General features: G+C 38.8%; 1 protein-coding gene across 2 annotated transcripts in view; it reads right to left on the reverse strand.

The window, feature by feature from the left end:
* Positions 1-99: 99 nt before the first annotated feature.
* The window catches only part of Polr1B (RNA polymerase I subunit Rpl135), a 91,261-nt gene continuing 70,904 nt past the window's right edge, over positions 100-20,456 (reverse strand). For both annotated transcript variants that reach the window (XM_070092860.1, XM_053786719.2), the window contains 7 exons: positions 19,778-19,890; positions 16,117-16,255; positions 11,061-11,217; positions 8,826-8,951; positions 8,507-8,634; positions 5,889-6,053; positions 100-857 (listed from right to left, as the gene is read on the reverse strand). In XM_070092860.1, coding sequence (XP_069948961.1) covers positions 606-857; positions 5,889-6,053; positions 8,507-8,634; positions 8,826-8,951; positions 11,061-11,217; positions 16,117-16,255; positions 19,778-19,890 — 1,080 coding nt within the window. In that variant the 3' untranslated portion in view covers positions 100-605. The remainder of the gene's footprint in view (positions 858-5,888; positions 6,054-8,506; positions 8,635-8,825; positions 8,952-11,060; positions 11,218-16,116; positions 16,256-19,777; positions 19,891-20,456) is intronic.

Below are 20,456 nucleotides of genomic sequence, written 5' to 3' on the forward strand. Positions count from 1 at the left end.
ACCCTTCTTGCTCTTACACAATGAAGCACGGTATGTTGTTTGTTTAAGCTCTCCTTGAAAAGTTTTCTTCTTTGCCCCTAGGTAAAATAGTGAAATATATTTATTTTTTGCATATATTTTAGCAAGGTTTTGGTGCATAATACAAAACTGACATATAAACAACTACTTAACACTATTTCACAGTTTTTCTTAGGAATGGAGGGGCTAAACCTTTGAATGATCTTAACATTTCATCAATAATGAAGCATTTCTGAACAATTTTTATGAAGAAAAGTAAAACTATTAGTAATTTAGTGCCATGAGGATGAGCTGCCTAATCCTGGACCAGAACTATTGACAGAATGAAATACCTGCATTGTAAGGATAACTACTGGTAATTGAGTATAATAAAACAGTGCATTTCTTACAAGTGGTGGATGGAGGATCGAGCTTCCACCACAACTTCTTGTGCTGAATCTATCTATCTATCTATCAAGCCTGTGAGAGAGAGAAAAAGAGATAGAGATAGATCTCTATCTCTTTTTCTCTCTCTCACAGGCTTGGTGCTTTACTTAACTAAATCTATATAGCTCAATAAATTCTGAGCACCACAGAGAAGACTCATATTAAGAATAAGGGCTTAGGCTGGGTTCTGAGATGATGTCATCAGCAGAGTGGAGTCCCAGGTTGGTCTTGATACCCACACTTGCCAGCTCAGCCACCAGATACTTGAAGGAGTAAGGCAGGTGCAGCTGGCGAACACTGGCATCAGGTCCACACAACACACATGCTGGCTGCTTCTTCCCATAGAAGCGAGTTCCTCCCGACAAACTCACTGATGGAGACAGTATCCCACCACACTTCTCACACACCCATTCCTGTAGGTACATTAACAAATGTTAGAAATGTGACGACAATTGACTGCTTGATCAAGTTAAAGTCAACCAATGGAAGAGCTGGGTTTTGATGGAAGCCAGAGTTTGAACACTCAGCAGGGACTGTTGTTGACTGGTTGTGTAATTTGCACCACGGTGATTGGCTGCTTTCAGCTAATCAATCATAGACAGAGCCGGCCACCCCTTGCATGTGCATCAGAACACACCTAGATAAGGACAGAACAATGATGGAAAGGGAAAGGTCAAGGGAATATGTAAAAATCTGTGGCAGGTGGAGAAGAGCAGCAGCTTAGGTGTCAGGAAGTGAGCACACCCTAACTCAGAAAACTCCTCCAAACACAACCTCGATCTCTTTCCCAGCTAAACCAACTCTGGGCCAGTCCCAACGTTCCTAGCACCATCACTAACATTGACCCCCTACACCCTTCACCCTTCTCCATTCACCTTCCCTCATCTCCCTTCCTGTAATATTACTGTGACCTAATTCATTTCTGTATAACTCAACTGTAACCAGATATAAAGAAGTAAATAGCTCAATACTACTGTAACTTATTTACCTATCAAAACTTTGCAGCCTATTCTCTGGACTCATAAGTGCCTCTGTAGTCTTTTGACTACTGCCCACAGGATGGGTATGGGGTATGTAATAAAGATATTAAACTAAACTGCATGCCTTAAGCTTTATTCTAAGGATCACCAGTGTTTGTATTTTATGCAAGTTTCTAGGTAAATTGTAACCTTAATGATCTTCATGCAGTTAAAATAAATACATATGCACCAGATAATAAAACCTACTAAAGAAGGTTCCAACAAATACAAGTGAGGAGAGAGATCATATTGAAAGTATTATTAATTTTCTGGGATTTTACTTAATCAAATCCATGGGAAAGTGGAAAAGAATCCTTCCTCCATAAGCCACGAGTGTCATAAGAGGCGACTAAAATGCCAGGAGCAAGGTTCTAGTAACCCCTTCTCCTGTATAAATTACTACATGTAAAAAGAAAAACTTTTGTTTTTCTCTTAAGGTCATCCTGCCTTGGAGGGAGACAGCCAGTACATTCATTAAAAAAAAAATATTTGGCGTGTGATGTGTTACTATTTTTTGGTTCCCGTTCAACCAATGGTTGAACAGGAAGAGGAAAGGAATGCTTTTTGCTGTACCAATGACATGGCGGGAGCCAACAGAACATACCAATAATTGTTGTTTCTGCATGGTACCTCCAGTACAAAAGGACATGTCAAAGAAAAAAAAGGGGGTCCAAAGAATATCCAAACATTCCATCAGCTATTTGCCCAGTTCCACATGGAGAAGGTCTACCTGTTCCTGATGCACTAACTTTGGTATCCTTTGAGTCAGATGAAGAAAGTGGTGAGGAGGCAGAAGAGAAGGATGACAGTGCTAGATTACAGAGTGACTGAAACTTTGATGACGCACACTCCTCTAGACCACATCTCATAACAAAAGGGGAACTCCATGACCTTGTCAGGGATCTGCAACTACCCAAAAATAAGGCAGAGCTGCTAGGCTCTCATCTTCAGCAATGGAATCTCCTAGCAGCTGATGTGAAGATTTCAAAATTTCGTGGTCATCAGCAGCAGCAGTTCAACGATTTCTTCGTAATGGAAGGTGATTTAGTGGCCTGCAACAATATTAATAATCTGATGGAAGCACTTGGTATTGACTACACACCCAGTCACTGGAGGCTGTTCATAGATTCATCAAAAACAAGTCTGAAAGGTGTCTTGCTGCATAACAGCAATAGTAAACCATCAGTTCCTGTGGGCTATGCACCACATATGAAAGAAACTTCTTTCTTTCTTTCAACACACCGGCCGTATCCCATCGAGGCAGGGTGGCCCAAAAGGAAAAACAAAAGTTTCTCCTTTTACATTTAGTAATATTTACAGGAGAAGGGGTTACTAGCCCCTTGCTCCTGGCATTTTAGTCGCCTCTTACAACACACATGGCCTACGGAGGAAGAATTCTGTTCCAGTTCTCCATGGAGATAAGAGGAAATAAAAAAGAACAAGAACTAGAAAGAAAATAGAAGAAAACCCAGAGGGGTGTGTATATATACGCTTGTACATGTATGTGTAGTGTGACGTAAGTGTAAGTAGAAGTAGCAAGACATACCTGAAATCTTGCATGTTTATGAGACAGACAAAAGACACCAGCAATCCTACCATCATGTAAAACAATTACAGGCTTCCGTTTTACACTCACTTGTCAGGACGGTAGTACCTCCCTGGGCGGTTGCTGTCTACCAACCTCCTACCTAGGATGAAAAAACTTATGAGAATATAAAGCATATGTTGCAATGCATGAAATATGATGAAGATCAATGGCAGCTCTGTGGTGACTTAAAAGTTGTTGCTCTTGTGATGGTCTTGCAGGGCAGATACACCAAGTACTGCTGCTTTCTATGTGAATGGGACAGTTGTGCAAGAAGTTCCCACTACATCAAGAGAAACTGCCGACCTCATCAATCATTGGAGCCTGGGATGAAAAATGTTCAACATCCACCTCTCACTGAACCAAACACAATTTTGCTACCACCACTACACATGAAACTGGGGTTCATGAAAAACTTTGTAAAAGTTATGGACAAATCCAGTCTGGGATTCAAGATTTGAGAGCTTCTTCAAGATGGTGACTTTGAATAAGACCTTCATGGGGAGGAGAAAACTGCTTGGGAAGCATTCAAGTTAGTGGCAAAGGGATTTCTTGGAAACAGAAGGGACGGCAACTATGAAGAATTGGTGGAAAACCTCATCAAGGCTTACAAGAACATGGGATGTAACATGCCACTTAAAATCCACTTTTTGGACTCACAGTTTGTGACAAACATAGTGAAAGGTTTCACCAAGATATTTCAACCAAATGGTACCAGGGCAAATGGGGTGCAAGGATGTTTGCAGATTATTGTTGGACATTGGCAAGAGATAATGCCCACTATAAGCATCAAGAAAAAAGGCAGAGAGTAGGTACAGATTAGAGTTTCAAACATACTGACACGTATTGTACATTATAATAAAATAATCAAATATTACATGTCTCGTATCTTTAAACCTATAGACAATAAGCATTTTTTCAACGTGATATTTGGATTCAGGACATGAAAATACATAAGAATTAACTAATCTCATTTCAGAAGCATACTTTTCAAAAACTGTTGACCAGTGTTATGAGCCCTTTCGGAGTGGGTCCTGTAATACTACAGATTTGAAATGTAGGTTGGTCCCAGTGAGCGATAAATTTAGGCCTAGATACGAGAGAATGGGTCTATGCAGTAAGTATGCACCATATAAAAAAATTCCTGTAGCACCATGTTTTTGGTTTAAAACAGTGACTTTGCAGTATTTTCTTGTATGGTTTTTATGGTTGTATTCTCAGTTTCTTGGTCTCATTTAACAGAATGGAAGATATGTTACAGAAACAGATACGATTCTGATTAGTTTCAAGACTGAAAGTAGCTTGAAACTGAGCTCAAAGTAGAGTAAATGTTAAATTTTTGTCAATATTCCAGAGTACACAAATTACATCACTTGTCCAATAAACATCTAACTGATTGGTTTAATATGTATTCACAAATGTGCTGACATTATTTATACAATTATTACAATAACGCAGTATTCTGTATAACAGTAAATCTTCTATTTTTCATGTGAATAAAAATTCAAAATGGAAAGCAAGTGTAATATAGGAGGGGCCTGAGAACATGACTAATGAAGAGAAGAAAGACTGTTTTAGTGCCAGGAATGTCTAAATTGTTTATCCTGAACCCTATTTTGAAATTGGCAATTTTTTAATTTTGTGTGAAATTGGCCAAATTATTGATTTCTGATCACTTTACTTGGTAGCTGAAATAGGTAAATGAGCAGGTTCTTGTACTCATTTGATACAATAGAAGGAATACAAGTGAAATAGTTGTGAGTTTGGTCAACTGCAACAATGAAATCTGCTGAAAATAGGGATCAAATTGGGTGAAATTGCCGATGCATAAATATTGCTGAGACCGATCAATTTGCGAGTGTAATTCTGTAATTTTTCCATCAAATTTCATGCTTTTGGTTTCATCACCTTCGGAAAAAGATTCTATTATCATTTCATAAGAAATTTTTTTTTTTTTTTAATTCTCCAACCCTGAGTGTAAGTTTCAGATTAGGAGTTCCAACTTTGAAATGATTAAGAAAATTTGTGTGCTCACAGGCTCCCAGTTAAGCTGCATACTAAAATAACTTCTTATTGGAATGAAAAAAAAATGTTGCCTGAACCCAATGAACGAAGAGGTGCCATTAGAGAAGACTGCATTAATATGCATTGTTCATCACACCTCGAACTTGCCATAGGTGATGTTGAAATAAAATATTATGTCAGTCCATCCTGGATCATTATCAAAGTACAAGTGACCTGTTCTAGCATGTTCTCCATGCATTTTTGCCTCAGGCTATTGAAATATATGATAGAGGAACTAAAGCAATTAAAAAATTACTGAAAATTTAATATCTATTATGGATCAGAAGGATCCTCACTCCCACAGCTTGGTCTCAGGCCAAGGTTCCTAAACTGAAAAAGAAATGCAGCATCACATGAATAAGAACTGTTAAGAAAGAGAAAGGAAGGCAAAGATAGATGTATAATGAATGTGAGTAGAAGTCTATAAGAGTTATCTATCATTATACATGCTCATGAGATACAAAAAGACTAGCAACCTTGGCAGAGTGCAAAACTTTTAACAGGTTTCTGTATCAAAACCATAAGATGATGGTAATAGCTCCCTTGATGGATGCTATCTACCAAGCTACCACTCTTATTACCATCTCTGTTAAGACCTTCCTTTTTCCCTCTTTCACAGGCACCAAAGTGCTAGTGTGAACAATCATAATGAATATTTGTACTGGGGAAAATGATTATATATCTTGGAAATTTTGTTTTGCTGTATGACCAATAGGACCTTAGCACTTATTTTTAATACAGTATAATAAAAATAAATGGAAATACTCTATGCCTACCACAGAGATGTCAGAACAATCTAGAAGACGATCCTTCAAGGTATAGGCGGCACCATGAGAGATGAGACAATCCCTCTCCATCTCTCCAAACCTGATTGCCCCTCCTCTTTTACGACCTTTCACTGGCTGCCGAGTTACTAAGTCAACAGCACCAGTGGCTCGAACCTAACAAATTAATAAGTAGAAAAATCTATGGTTAAAAATAAAAAAAAAATCACATTAATATTTGTTACCATTATCTCATATCTGAGTTAAGCCATTACAACTTTATTTCTGTAAAATGATAATATTTAATAAAGTACTGTGCTTTTCCTGACTATGGAACTGAACTTCTCCAGGCCGAGGGAGTGACAACCTCAAATTCTACGACTTCAAGAGTGATGGACTGATTACATCGTCTTCACATCTCTACTGTTCCTGCCTACTTTCTGTATTCGACTGAAGAAGCCTACTGTGTAGGTGAAACGTTTCGGAATAAAGTTGCCTAACTGTTGCCTATGTGTCTTACTACCAACCAATAAATACTTCTATCTTAGCCCTTTCAGTGGCCGCCACTTAGAACAACGTCATTGAGTCCAGGGTCCCTGATGTAGTTCTACATCATGAGCTTAGCTCATTCAGATAAGCTATGAGTGGTAAATTTTGGCCTAGATACGAGAGAATGGATCTGTGCAGTGAGTGTGCACAGTATAAAAAAAAATGTAAAACTCTTGAAAGTGGTTTAAAATAGCAACACTGCAGTGATTTCTTGGATGTTTTTTATGGTTTTATTGGCTATTTGGAGGTATCATTTGACAGAATGGAAGACATGTTACAGAAATCAAGATTATTTCGGTTGGTTTCAGAACTAGAAGTAGCTTGAAACCGAACTCAAAATAGCAGAAATATCCAATCTGTTTCCAATATTCCTGAGGACAGGTAAGGCCCCCATACACCCCTACTTTGCTTTATGGGTTTTTAATAGGTCTGATTAAATTATTGGGACACTGTAAACCATGCCCAATTATTACTAGCTACATTTCATTATCTGAGAAACGAGTAAATCTTCTACTTTTTAATTGGTATTTTTTTAATTTTGTGTAAAACTGTCCAAATTACTGACTTCTGTGCATTTTATAGGATAGATGAGATAGCTGAATGGGCAATCAATTTCTTGTGCTCACTGTGCACTTTACAGGACAGTTGAAATAACTGAATGGGCAATTTCTTGTGCTTAATCAATAGAATGGAAGGCATTATGGTGAAATAGCTAAGAATTTGGTCAATTCAAGCAATGGAATTAGGGCTCAAAGTTGGCAAAATTGCCAATGTGAAAATTGCATCTAGAATGCTAACTTTGCTCCTGTGTAATTCAGTTAAGTTTTCCATCAAATTTTGTATTTTTAGTATAATTACCTTCAGAAAAGATTCTCTACCATTTCATAAGAAAAAATAATTAAAAAAAAAAAAAGTTGACACAGAGCAATATTAATTTCAGGGGTCTAAAGAGTGAAAGGGTTAGTGACAATAATTTTATCATCTGCAAAATGGACAGGTGCATAATTGTATGGGCATTAACTGACACTAAAGTTCTCATCTTACTTTCTAGGTCACTGCTATCACACCAACATGGATAGTATTGCCAGGCAACCACAGGGCACAGGGTGGGGGGGGATGATGAATGATGTTGCAACATCATTCATTCTCCCCTATGTTCCCCTGTGGTTGCCTTGCATTGATCACTAGTTTCTGATTGTTGCAACATGAATACTATTGTAAACACATGGGACACATCTTTTTTACTTAGCAAGGATGGACATTTCATTTAACTTACATAGACAGTGATTATGTATGACTGATGGTGAAAGTGTTTCTTTCTTTTTCGGGGTCACCCCTGCCTAGGTGGGAGACAGCCAACATGTTGGAAAAAAAAGATAAAAATAAAAAATAATTTATTATTATTATTTATTATCACACTGGCCGATTCCCACCAAGGCAGGGTGGCCCGAAAAAGAAAAACTTTCACCATCATTCACTCCATCACTGTCTTGCCAGAGGGGTGCTTTACACTACAGTTTTTAAACTGCAACATTAACACCCCTCTTTCAGAGTGCAGGCACTGTACTTCCCATCTCCAGGACTCAAGTCCGGCCTGCCGGACTTGAGTCCTAATTTATGTTGAGTATATTTGAAGCTGATACAGAGGCTCTCAATGGTAAGTGCAACAATATGGCACCTCCACAAGGGAGGTGCCTTGATGCCAGTAAGGCATTCTTGATCTAAGGAATTGGATGTAATCTCCCGAATGCCTCCCATTCCTCAGGTTTTATGACCCCTGCAGGTTTAGCGCTCCCTATGATTAAAATGAAAATTATTATCTTTATTTTCTCAATGTGGGTTTATTTATGCCACTGTTCAGTGTTTAATACACTTTTGTGTTTGGAAATTACAAGTGTTTTACTTTTTATAATAATGAGTATCATATTCACAGGAAAGTGCTGAACTTACAGAAGTCACATACCACTGGGAAATAGGAGGTATTGTATTTAAGTTCAACCACTGAACAAGTCATCTTGTAACAATACTTCAGGCTGTCAACTTTCCTTGATTAAAACCAATAACAGCAGTAACTAACCAACCTGCCATTTATCGGCTGTCATGTGTCGCAAACGTTGGTAGTAAATAATGCCTTCAAATATTTCCACTTCCAGCATCCGGCCATCTATACCACTATACAAGACATCTTCACCATAGTAATTGAAGCCACCTGGCCAAAAAATGTATTATTATTAAACAAAATTATTATTTATTATTAACCGAAATTTTAAACACATGATTTTCACAAAAATTTAATTATTAATATAGGTACAAAAATAATATAACAGATATACTTAGAATAAATTAGGAAAGCAATGTTCATAATCACAAAGGTATTATTTAACTATTTTCAAAAGTTACCTTTCTCCAATATTTTTCCAAAGTAATCAACAGCAGGGTTTTCGTCAGAAAACTCAAATGGTGTTGAGTCAAATGATTTACCAAACTCCGCTGCTGACTTGCCAGCAACAAGCTCTAACAGCTTCCCTGGAAGGAAAATTTAAATTCAAAACTATTTCCCACCAAAGAAGAGTGGCCCAAAAATCTTGCACAAAGTGCACGAACATGATAACTCAAATGACCCACTGAACTGCAACATCCCACCCTTCTCAAGTTCAGCATGCAGATAGTGTACTTCCCACCACCAAAACACAAGACCAGCTACCCAGTTTCCCTCAGATCCCTTTGTATGTTACCTTGTTCACACTTCATCTACATATCAAGCCATAAAAACCACTTCACTGTCAGCTAACATGCTCACACATGCTAAAAGGATACTAGTATTCAAAGCCTCCTTTACTCCCTTCTTCCAACAATTCCAGGGATGACCCCCTAACCCTCCGCCCTTCCATCCTAGATTTACATATCGTCTTGGTCATTGTATTTTGCTTATCCTCTCTCAATACCCAAACCACCTCAACAATGACAAAGGCAGAAAAAGCCCAAAAAAAGAAACATACATTCACCATGACAATGCCTGCACTCTGAAGGAGGGGCAGGGATATGGCAGTTTGGAGGGGCATCTGAGCTGTAGTGTCAGTACGCCTATGGCAAGATGGTGATGCAGCAATGGTGAAAAAAATCAATTATGATGCACATATTTATCATTCTTGAAACAGTAATGTGAGTACATAGCACAAATTGCTTCCAAGGTGTGGCGACCTCCTGCCAAACTAGTGGTTAGACTGTTAACATGCCAGCCTGCAGTACCACTGGGTACGTCATCAAACCCAATGTGAGGACTGCTAAGCCGGCCTTAGAGACAGCATTTACCAGGCCATCTTACGGTATACATCTACTGGCAGTAGATAGTATTCACCTGACCACCTTACGGTGTATATCTACTGGCCTTAGAAGCAGTATTCACCAGACCATCTTACGGTATACATCTACTGGCCTTATAGAGAGTATTCACCAAACTACCTCACGGAGTACATTTGAAAGTGATGTCTACGGACTCACTGCTGACTTCAGTCAACTGCAGGCCTCCTGGCTGCAGTTACTCGTCACTCAGATCCCTGTGGACTTCAGTTACCTGAGGGCTTCGCTTAGTCTACTGGCTTCAGTTATTGTGGGCCTCAGGACTTGGTTATCTGTGGGCCTCTGGTTGTAGTTTTACTGGCCAGTTTTGAAAACTTCAACCTGCAGGCCTTGGTGAAATTTACTGGCATCCTGCTGATCTACCGGAGTGTACTGTTTGGCTGTCCTCGAAGGAGAAAGATGCTATGCAGGCAACACAGCCAAGAAAGTGTTATAACAGAGACAAGGGCATCATGTGGACACAGTAGAGATGGTGTGTGTGTGACGCAGAGACAAGGGTGTCAAGTGGACACAGTAGAGATGGTGTGTGTGACGCAGAGAAAAGGGTGTCGTGGGACACGGTAGAGAAGGAGTGTCGTGTGACACAGAGATAAGGGTGTCGTGTGACACGGAGAGGAGCGTCATAACACGGACAAGGGTGTTGTGTGACACGGAGAGGAGCGTCATAACACGGACAAGGGTGTCGTGTGATACGGAGAGAAGGAACATCATAACACGGACAAGTGTTTCGTGTGACACGGTGAGAAGGAGCATCATAACACAGACAAGGGTGTCGTGTGACACAGTAGAGAAAGTGTTATAATACTGAGAAGGGAGTGTAGTATAACTCCATGGAACTAGTGTTGTACGACTGAGTGTGACACAGCAGTGTCAAGAACGTCGTACCCCTGCGTGTGGTAGGGTCACGAGTTGATTATAATTTATTATTTTAGGATTTATATATATATATATATATATATATATATATATATATATATATATATATATATATATATATATATATATATATATATATATATATATATATCTGTACAAAGATATTAATTATAATTTATTATTGTAGCATGTATATATATGTACCAAAGATAATAGGTTTATATCAGATGTTATTATATTAAAGATTATTTATTATAGAATACCTCTAGACCAAAGATTGTTTTTATATGATAGTAAAAATGATAAATTGTTTTATGTTTATTCAGGATCCCAAACTCTCATATTACTGCACTAGTATAAGGCCAACTAGTGTTCTTGTAATACAAGGAAAGCACTAACCTGCAGTCATACGGGAAGGAATACCATGAGGGTTGAAGATGATGTCTGGTATTATGCCTCGTTCAGAAAAAGGAAGATCTTCAGCAGGATACAAGCGACTCATAATGCCTTTCTGACCACTACGGCTGGCAAACTTGTCTCCTATACTGGGATTTCTCTGCAAAAAATAACAAAAAATCTGCTCTAGAAGTCTAAAGTTCTTTAGATTAGCCCTTCAATTTTAATTAATATTTTTAAAAAGCTAGGTAGTAGGTTGGTAGACAGCAACTGCCCAGGGAGATACCACCGACTGCCAAGTGAGTGTGAAACGCAAGCTTGTACAGTGGACCCTCATTTTTCGTAAGGCTTGAAAGTCGTAATTTTCGAAAATCGCAACTTTTTTTTTGTCAAAACATTGACTCAAAAATTGTTGTTTGACTCGCAAATAGTCGTTTGTCTCGGACGCATATGCACAGCCCCGAGCAACCTCACACTCCATTCCCAGCCAATGTGCCAGTGTTTATCAGTGAGTGAGGATGATCCCACGAGTTCATACGATACTTTTCATAATATTCCATTCGTTTTAGTGCTTGCAACTGCTAAATAAGCCATCATGTCTCCAAAGAAAGCTTCTAGTGCCAGCCCTTTGGTAAAGAATGTGAGAAACACATATAATTTAAGAAAAAAATTGTAGAAAAATATGAAAGTGGTGGTGGTAGAGTGGTAGCAGTTGTGATAGTGGTAGAGGGTGGTAGTGATGGTGGTAGAGGGTGGTAGTGATGGTGGTAGAGGGTGGCAGCAGTTGTGATAGTGGTAGAGGGTGGTACTGATGGTGGTATCAGTTGTGATAATGGTAGAGGGTGGTAGAGGGTGGTAGCAGTTGTGATAGTGGTAGCAGTTGTGATAGTGGTAGAGGGTGGTAGTGATGGTAGTGGTTGTGATGGTGGTAGAGGGTGCCTTCTTCAGTGATTCAGCGATACTACTAACTCCTCCAATGTTGTTGGAGTTATATAGGGCTACAGAAAAAACCACAGCCTCAGCTGCTGCTTCACCACCATTACGGACAGCTTATGCTCTCAGTGGCCCTTATACACCCAACAACAACACAACACCTCTCGTAACATACATAATGATTTATTTTATTCATTCTAGAGAAAAAAAGAAAAACGAAAGTTTCCCTTTTTAAATTTAGCAATTTATACAGGAGAATGAGTTACTAGCCCCTTGCTCCCGGCATTTTAGTCGCCTCTTACAACACGCATGGCTTACGGAGGAAGAATTCTGTTCCACTTCCCCATGGAGATAAGAGGAAATAAACAAGAACAAGAACTATACACAAATAACCCGCACATAGAAGAGAGGAGCTTACGACGACGGTTCGGTCTGACTTGGACCATTTACAAAGTCACACTAACGAGAAGTAGAGGACAGGTATGTATTATCTTTTTTTTTTTTTTTCTTTTAACACACCGGCCGTATCCCACCGAGGCGGGGTGGCCCAAAAGAAAAAACGAAAGTTTCTCCTTTTACATTTAGTAATACACCTACCATCCGACTTATGACCTGCTCGACTTACGACCACTCGACTTACGACTGTGTTTTTTATGCCAAATTTCTGGGAAATAAACAACTATTTGTGTTGTACACAGTGTTTATCCTAAACCTTACAGTATAAAATACAGTACTAACAACATAAAAAGTGAAGTAAAACATGAAATACCAAAATAAAATAATAAAATAAAGTCATTACAAAAATGTTTTGTTGATATTCAGTAGTAAAGTTCGACTTACGACCATTTCAACTTACGACCGGTTTCTCGGAACCGAACTCGGTCGTAAGTTGGATGGTAGGTGTATATACAGGAGAAGGGGTTACTAGCCCCTTGCTCCTGGCATTTTAGTCACCTCTCACAACACGCATGGCTTACGGAGGAAGAATTCTGTTCCACTTCCCCATGGAGGTAAGAGGAAATAAACAAGAACAAGAACTAGAAAGAAAATAGAAGAAAACCCAGAGAGGTGTGTATATATATGCTTGTACATGTATGTGTCCTAGGTAGTAGGTTGGTAAACAGCAACTGCCCAGGGAGGTACTACCGTCCTGCCAAGTGAGTGTACAACGAAAACCTGTAATTGTTTTACATGATGGTAGGATTGCTGGTGTCTTGTCTGTCTCATAAACATTTCAGTGGACCCCCGGTATTCGATGGCATCGGTATTCGATAAATCCGGTATTCGATGCATTATATCACAAAAAATTTTCCTCGGTATTCGATTGAAAACCCGGTATTCGATACGATTCGTACGAGACCTGTCTACGTGTGGCCTGAAATGCCCCATGCGTGCCAGTGTTTACAAGCCAGCCAGTGTGCGCGCATCTAAGGATACATTCGGTACATTCCATATTATCCATATTATCACTGTGTTTGGTGCTTGTTTCTGCAAAATAAGTCACCATGGGCCCCAAGAAAGCTTCTAGTGCCAACCCTTCGAGAAAAAAGTCGCTAATGACTTATGAAATGAAGAAAGAGATAATTGCAAAGTACAAAAGTGGAGTGCGTGTGTCGGAGCTGGTTAGGTTGTATAATAAACCCCAATCAACCATCTCTACTATAGTGACCAAGAAAACAGCAATCAAGGAAGCTGTTCTTGCAAAAGGTGCAACTGTGATTACGAAACAGCGACCGCAAGTGTTAGAAAATGTTGAGAGATTGTTATTGGTGTGGATAAATGAAAAACAGATAGCAGGAGATAGCATCTCTCAAGCGATCATTTGTGAAAAGGCTAGGCAGTTGCATGACGATTTGGTAAAGAAATTGCCTGCAACTAGTGGTGATGTGAGTGAATTTAAGGCCAACAAAGGTTGGTTTGAAAGATTTAAGAATTGTAGTGGCATACATAGTGTGATTAGGCATGGTGAGGCTGCCAGTTATGTTGTGCGACAGAAGTCCAGTGACTCTCAAGCTGGTCCTAGTGGCAATAAAAAAAGAAGGGAAGTAACCCCGGAAAAGGACTTGCTACCTCAAGTCCTAATGGAAGGGGATTCCCCTTCTAAACACTAACACCTCTCCCCTCCTCCCATCCCATCAATCATCACCAGATCTTCATTAACCCTTTGAGGGTCGACAGGCCCTCTCCGAGACTCGTTCTCAGGGTCGGCCAAATTTAAAAAAAAAAATAATTTTTTCTCATGAAAGGATAGAGAGTCTTTTCCCAATCATAATGACACCAAAAATATGAAATTTGATGGAAAGCTTACGGAATTAAGCTCTCGCGAAGTCAGCGGTCTCGGCGATGTTTACGGATCGGCGATTTTGCCCACTTTGAGCCTCATTTTCGGCCAGTTCCACTGTACTAGTCGACAAAAAACATGAATATTTCGCTAGAACTCCATTTTTTCTATTGAATGAGTGCAAGAAACCACCCATTTACCAATTTCAACTTTCCAGTACAGTGGTCAGAATTTAGCAATTTTGCCAATTTCACACAAATTTCAAAAGATGCCAATTTCCGAATACGGTCCAGAACAAACAAGAAACACATTCCTGGCACTAAAATGACATTTCCTCTGTTCATTAGTCACGTCTCAAGGCCCCTCTTACATTCTTTTGCTTTCCACTCTGAATTTTTATTCTCACAAAAAATAGAAGATTTACTGTTATGCAGACTACTGCATTAGTGTAAAAAATGGTATGAATCATATTGGCGCACTTGCAAAAGAATATTAGACTCACCAGTTGACGTGTATTGGACGCTTGACATGATTTGTTTACTTTTGAAGTTTGGTAAAAATCGAACATTTCTGCTACTTTGAGCTCAATTTCAAGGTACTTTTCCTTGTAAAACCAGTCAAAATCATCTCAATTTCTACGATATGCCTTCCATTCTATAAAATGAGACTAAGAAAACTAGAATACAACAATAAATACCATACGAAAATACAGTGCAAAGTCGCTGTTTTATTCCAAAAAAAACGGTCAAAGTTTTTTTTTTCTCATTATGCACTGTGTGCTGCAGGATTTTTTTTATACCGTGCACACTGACCACATAGACCCATTCTTTCATATGGAGGCCTACCAGCTTTCTCCCACTAGATTTGAGGGCACTAGAATTTAGGCGTACTAGTACGTCAAAAACCCTGGGTCGTAAGCCGTACTAGTACGTCCGAAACCCTCAAAGGGTTAAAGGTAAGTGTTAATTATTTTATTGTTATTGTAATTATTCTTTTGCATTAAACTTAATATTTCATGTAGTAAATTTTTTTTTTTCATACTTTTGGGTGTCTTGCACGGATTAATTTGATTTCCATTATTTCTTATGAGGAAAATTGATTCAGTTTTCGATATTTTCGGTATTCGATGAGCTCTCAGGAACGGATTAATATCGAATACCGGGGGTCCACTGTACAGGCTTCCGTTTTACACTCACTTGGCAGGACGGTAGTACCTCCCTGGGCGGTTGCTGTCTACCAACCTACTACCTAGGAGGTATATATATACCCGTCCTGCTCTACTTCTCGTTAGTGTGACTTTGTAAATGGTCGAAGTCGGACCGAAACGTCGTCGTAAGCTCCTCTCTTCTATGTGCGGGTTATTTGTGTATCGTTCCAGTATTGTGCCTTTTTTGTTATTAACAAGAACTAGAAAGAAAATAGAAGAAAACCCAGAGGGGTGTGTATATATATGCTTGTACATGTATGTGTAGTGTGACCTAAGTGTAAGTAGAAGTAGCAAGACATACCTGAAATCTTTCATGTTTATGAGACAGACAAAAGATGCCAACAATCATACCATCATGTAAAACAATTACAGGCTTTCATTTTACACTCACTTGGCAGGACGGTAGTACAATAGACCCATGTACACAAAAATAACGAAGTTTTTCTAATGAATATGACAACAGCAATTAAAATCACTTAATGAAAAGTAAGTCTGTGTTCATAACCAGATTTTAACTGTAAATACAATAACAGTTTATAAGAAATAAATCACTGTCATTAATTATTAAAAAATGGGAATGCTAATACACTAAATGATAAGAGTAAGCAAGTAGTGAACACAATAACAGCATTACCAACCTTGATTCTTAATGTTATGCTGACTCGTTGACACTCCCCAGTATTGAGAGTGGCAGCCATGATGGAGTATTTATCCACAACACAGTCTTCACCTTTGTATATTGTGACATTAAAGCTTCTTTGGCGAAGATCGTACACACTACATGAAGTTATCATCAAATAAAGTACAAAAATCAGCCTCTGGAATCTCATATACAGTGATGCTAAAATTTATAATATAATTCAGAGATAAGCATGGATCATTACTTCTTGTGTAATGTTTCTGTGATCAGTTCTGACAGACACAGTGTAACACTAATTTTATGAACTCAGATTCCTAAAATGGCAAAATATATACATTGTAATGTAGGAGCCAAGAGAGGTTTAACCCTTTAACTGACCAAAGAATTTACATATGCCCTTACTGCTAGCGCTCCAAACTTAGATCGACATTTTGTTTTTCCTTCCTCCAAACTTGGCACAATAGGCCTAGTATAGAATGGGTCTTAACACTCAGTGTGTGCAGTATTAAAAAAGTCTGGGACCACTTAGTACCTTGTGGGAGCACCAGTTCAATTGAGTGCCAGCTAGAGCAATCTGCATGGCAAACCCTAGGGATTCACTAATGCCATGCCATATTAACACACTCTTTGTAAAAGGAAAGTGATGCTGACCCTGAGTTTAGTGGCTTTGAGATGGATGTGGCCACAAGTGGTCAAGGAAATATCAAAAACCTAGATAATAACCCATGTGCAACATCTGTGCTGCATCCTTTCAATTTTGATACCAATGGTAGTGTCATCCTGCCATAATGTCCTGTAACCTATGCCCTGAGTAAACAGTAACAATTCCGTAACATGTATAATACGTATTAGGCTGGCTGGCTGGCTTTGGCAAGCCAGCTTTGGTTTATTCTCAAGTAGTTAAGTACCTTAATGACAACAGCATTCTCCATAGCTATCAATCGGGCTTTAGAAGACCCTACTCAACCGACACCTCCCTTATTAATCTGATGAATTACCTGAGAACTGAAATGTCAAAGGGGAACCTCATAGGTATGGTAACCTTAGACCTGCAAAAGGCCTTCGATACTGTCAACCACAATATATTATGTAAGAAACTTCAAGCTATTGGTATAGGTTCTGTAGACTGGTTTAAGTCCTACCTTAGCAACAGGAGACAAATAGTCAAAATCAACAAAACGGAATCAGAACCCCTGCCGATAACATGTGGAGTTCCCCAAGGCAGTATTCTGGGTCCCTTATTATTCTTATGTTATGTCAATGATATGCCTATCAGTGTCAAGTGCAAACTCCTACTGTATGCAGATGACAGTGCTCTGTTAGTGACAGGTAAAGACCCACAAGATATTGCTAATGTTTTAACACTGGAACTGGAGTCCTGCAGCAAATGGTTAGTAGACAACAAACTATCATTACACCTAGGGAAAACTGAAGCCATTCTCTTTGGCACGAAACATAAACTGAGAAGGGTAAATAATTTTAATGTTCAGTGTAATGGGGAGCCCATCACTTTGGTTTCATCAGTAAAATATCTGGGAATCCCCTTTGACCCATGTATGTCAGGAGAATTGAAAGGAACAGTGTAGTACAGAAAGCGAATGCCAGACTGAAGTTCCTGTATAGACAAGTACAGTGTCTACCTACTGAGGCTCGCAGGACCCTATGTCTAGCCCTTATACAATGCCATATGGATTACGCTTGCTCTTCATGGTACTCTGCCTTGACAAAAAAACTGAAAGATAGACTGCAAATCGCCCAGAACAAAATCGTAAGATTCATCCTGGGGCTGGGACAAAGAGAACATGTAGGCCAGGATGAATTACAGCAGTTAGATATGCTGAATGTTGAAGACAGAGTAAAACAACTGAAGCTAAATCATGTTTATAAAATTGCTCACAAACAGTGTCCAGAATATCTTGCTGTCAATTTTGTCAAGGTTGGGAACCAAAGCAATCATAGTACTAGGGGGAGAGAGCACAACTTCGTAGTACCCACAGTCATTGGCCAGGCGTCAAACACCTTTATTGTACAGCAATAAAGGAATGGAACAGACTACCTGCACATGTCAAAGCCAGTCATAGCATGAACCAGTTCAAGAAGAGTGCCAAAAGGTGTCTGATGAATGTAGCTACAGAAAGGGAGGGGAATGATTTTCTATTTTTTAGCTAACATACGTGTAAATTTTACCTTATTCCTAGTAATGACCCTCGTATTGTAGATAGTCTTAATGACCCTCGTGTAGTAGATAGTCTTTTTAGTATGATAATAAGATGTTATCTTCATTGTAGAATAATAAGAAAATATTATAACCTTTATATTATAATAATAAGGTAAAAGGACCCAATGGAAATAAGTCACTCTGTCTGACTTTTTTGGGTTATCCTAGGTTCTCTACACATATGCTGCTATGTATGATAATTCTATGTAACTGTATTTGTGTATACCTGAATAAACTTACTTACTTACTTACTTGGCTGGCTGGTTGGCTTTGGCTGGTTAGCTAGCTCTCCCTATCTGTCTCTACCTCTATCTCTGTCTGCCTGTCTTTGTCCCAGAGAGAGCTGCTCATAAACCAGAATCAAGGACTAAGTTTATTTAGGCACAGGTACACATAAGTACAGTTATCATATATAGTGTAAATTACCTAGGATAACCCAAAAGAGCCAGATAAAGTGCTATACTATGCTTTTTGATATGAAGCATAAGCATGACTGGCAAGTAATACGCATTTCCACTTGTTCAGACGTGACAATTCTGCAATATGTGTAATAGCTGTTGGTTGATGAGTGGCTCTCTCTGAGACAGAGAGAGAGAGAAAAAAAAGAGACAGGGAGACTGTGAGAGAGAGAGACACAGGCAAACTGAGTGAGAGACAGGCAGATGACAGACAGACAGATAAGCAGACAGAGATAACAGAAAGAGCTAGACAGACAGAGACAGATAGACAGAGACAGACAGATATGTTTATGTGTAACAGTGAGAAAAATAAAACAACATGCCAAGGCTCACTGGGAGCAGTGCATGATCAGCAATACTGGGTGGCTGCATCGTCAGCAGTGTAGAGTGACACGTCTGACACCTTACTTGGGGGTTTCATACTCTGGCACTTCTAAAGATATTGCTGGGACCTATAAATAATTTTGTATATAATTCTGGACAATAGTATGTGACCAAGACAGGTGAACATGTTCACCTGTCAGTGCGTGTTTGTGACTATTTGATTACTAATTCAATACCTAATATTAGTGTCAGAACACAGACTGGCTATAAAATTCACAAAAACTACTTTAAATTGTAATTATCAGAACATTAAAATTATGTAAATTAAAAAAAAAAACGAGAAAATAAAGTGTATCGGCAACATTTCTGCAAGTGACACAACTCCATATTGCTGTCAGGTGAGAATCCAGTGAAAATTTCACCACCTTATATCTCGATAAGTACTGCCTCTAAATTTTTTTTTTGGTCTTATTACACACAGAAAATTACCTTCTTTGGTTTAAAAAATAAAATAATTTTTTTTTTCCAAAATATTTGGAGTGCTAGCAGTGACAACATAGATCAACATTTGGGCATTTAAAGGGCTAAAAGACCTAACCCAATCATTTGTTGTGGAGTCACTCTCACTGACATGACAAAAATAAGATCATATATCTTACCAATAATATGGATCACCATCAGTGAGCTGTGTTCCTGGGTAAGGAAGTCCATTACTGTCTAAAAACAATTTCTGTTGAAGTATGTCTGGATTTCTTCTGAATACATGAATAACCTGAAATTTTCTTTTTATTATTAATTTGATATACAGTAACTGTCTATCAGCTCCATTATGTAAATATCTACCCATATTTCAGATCAGGATGATGAATGTTAAATCTCCTCCAGATCAATAACTGTGTTAGTAACTGTCAAGCTGTATGAATGAGTTAATCAAGGATAGCACTGAGGAAAACAAAAGGCAAACTACACCATCATTTGTCTAATACTCCATATATACAACCTGGAGACAGCTAACAATGCAGGAATGCCCTGATACCTCAACAGAGAGACTGAGTACCAATACTGTTCGAGATTTATTCCAGACCCCAAATCCACATCAATGTTCTAACAATAAAAATTTAGCTTTAGGCTTTGCATATGGTATCTTCTCCTCTCAGTTTATTTTTTTTAACAAATCATCATCTCATCATTTTTTCTAACACACCAGCCATCTCCCACTGAGGAAGGTGACCCAAAAAAGAAGAAAACCCTTTCACCATCACTGTCTTGCCAGAGGCGTGCCAATACTACAGTTCAGATGCCGATCCAGACTGCAATAAATCCAACCCTCCTTCAGAG

This window comes from Cherax quadricarinatus, chromosome 41, assembly GCF_038502225.1.
Source record: "Cherax quadricarinatus isolate ZL_2023a chromosome 41, ASM3850222v1, whole genome shotgun sequence".
Classification (NCBI taxonomy): domain Eukaryota; kingdom Metazoa; phylum Arthropoda; class Malacostraca; order Decapoda; family Parastacidae; genus Cherax; species Cherax quadricarinatus.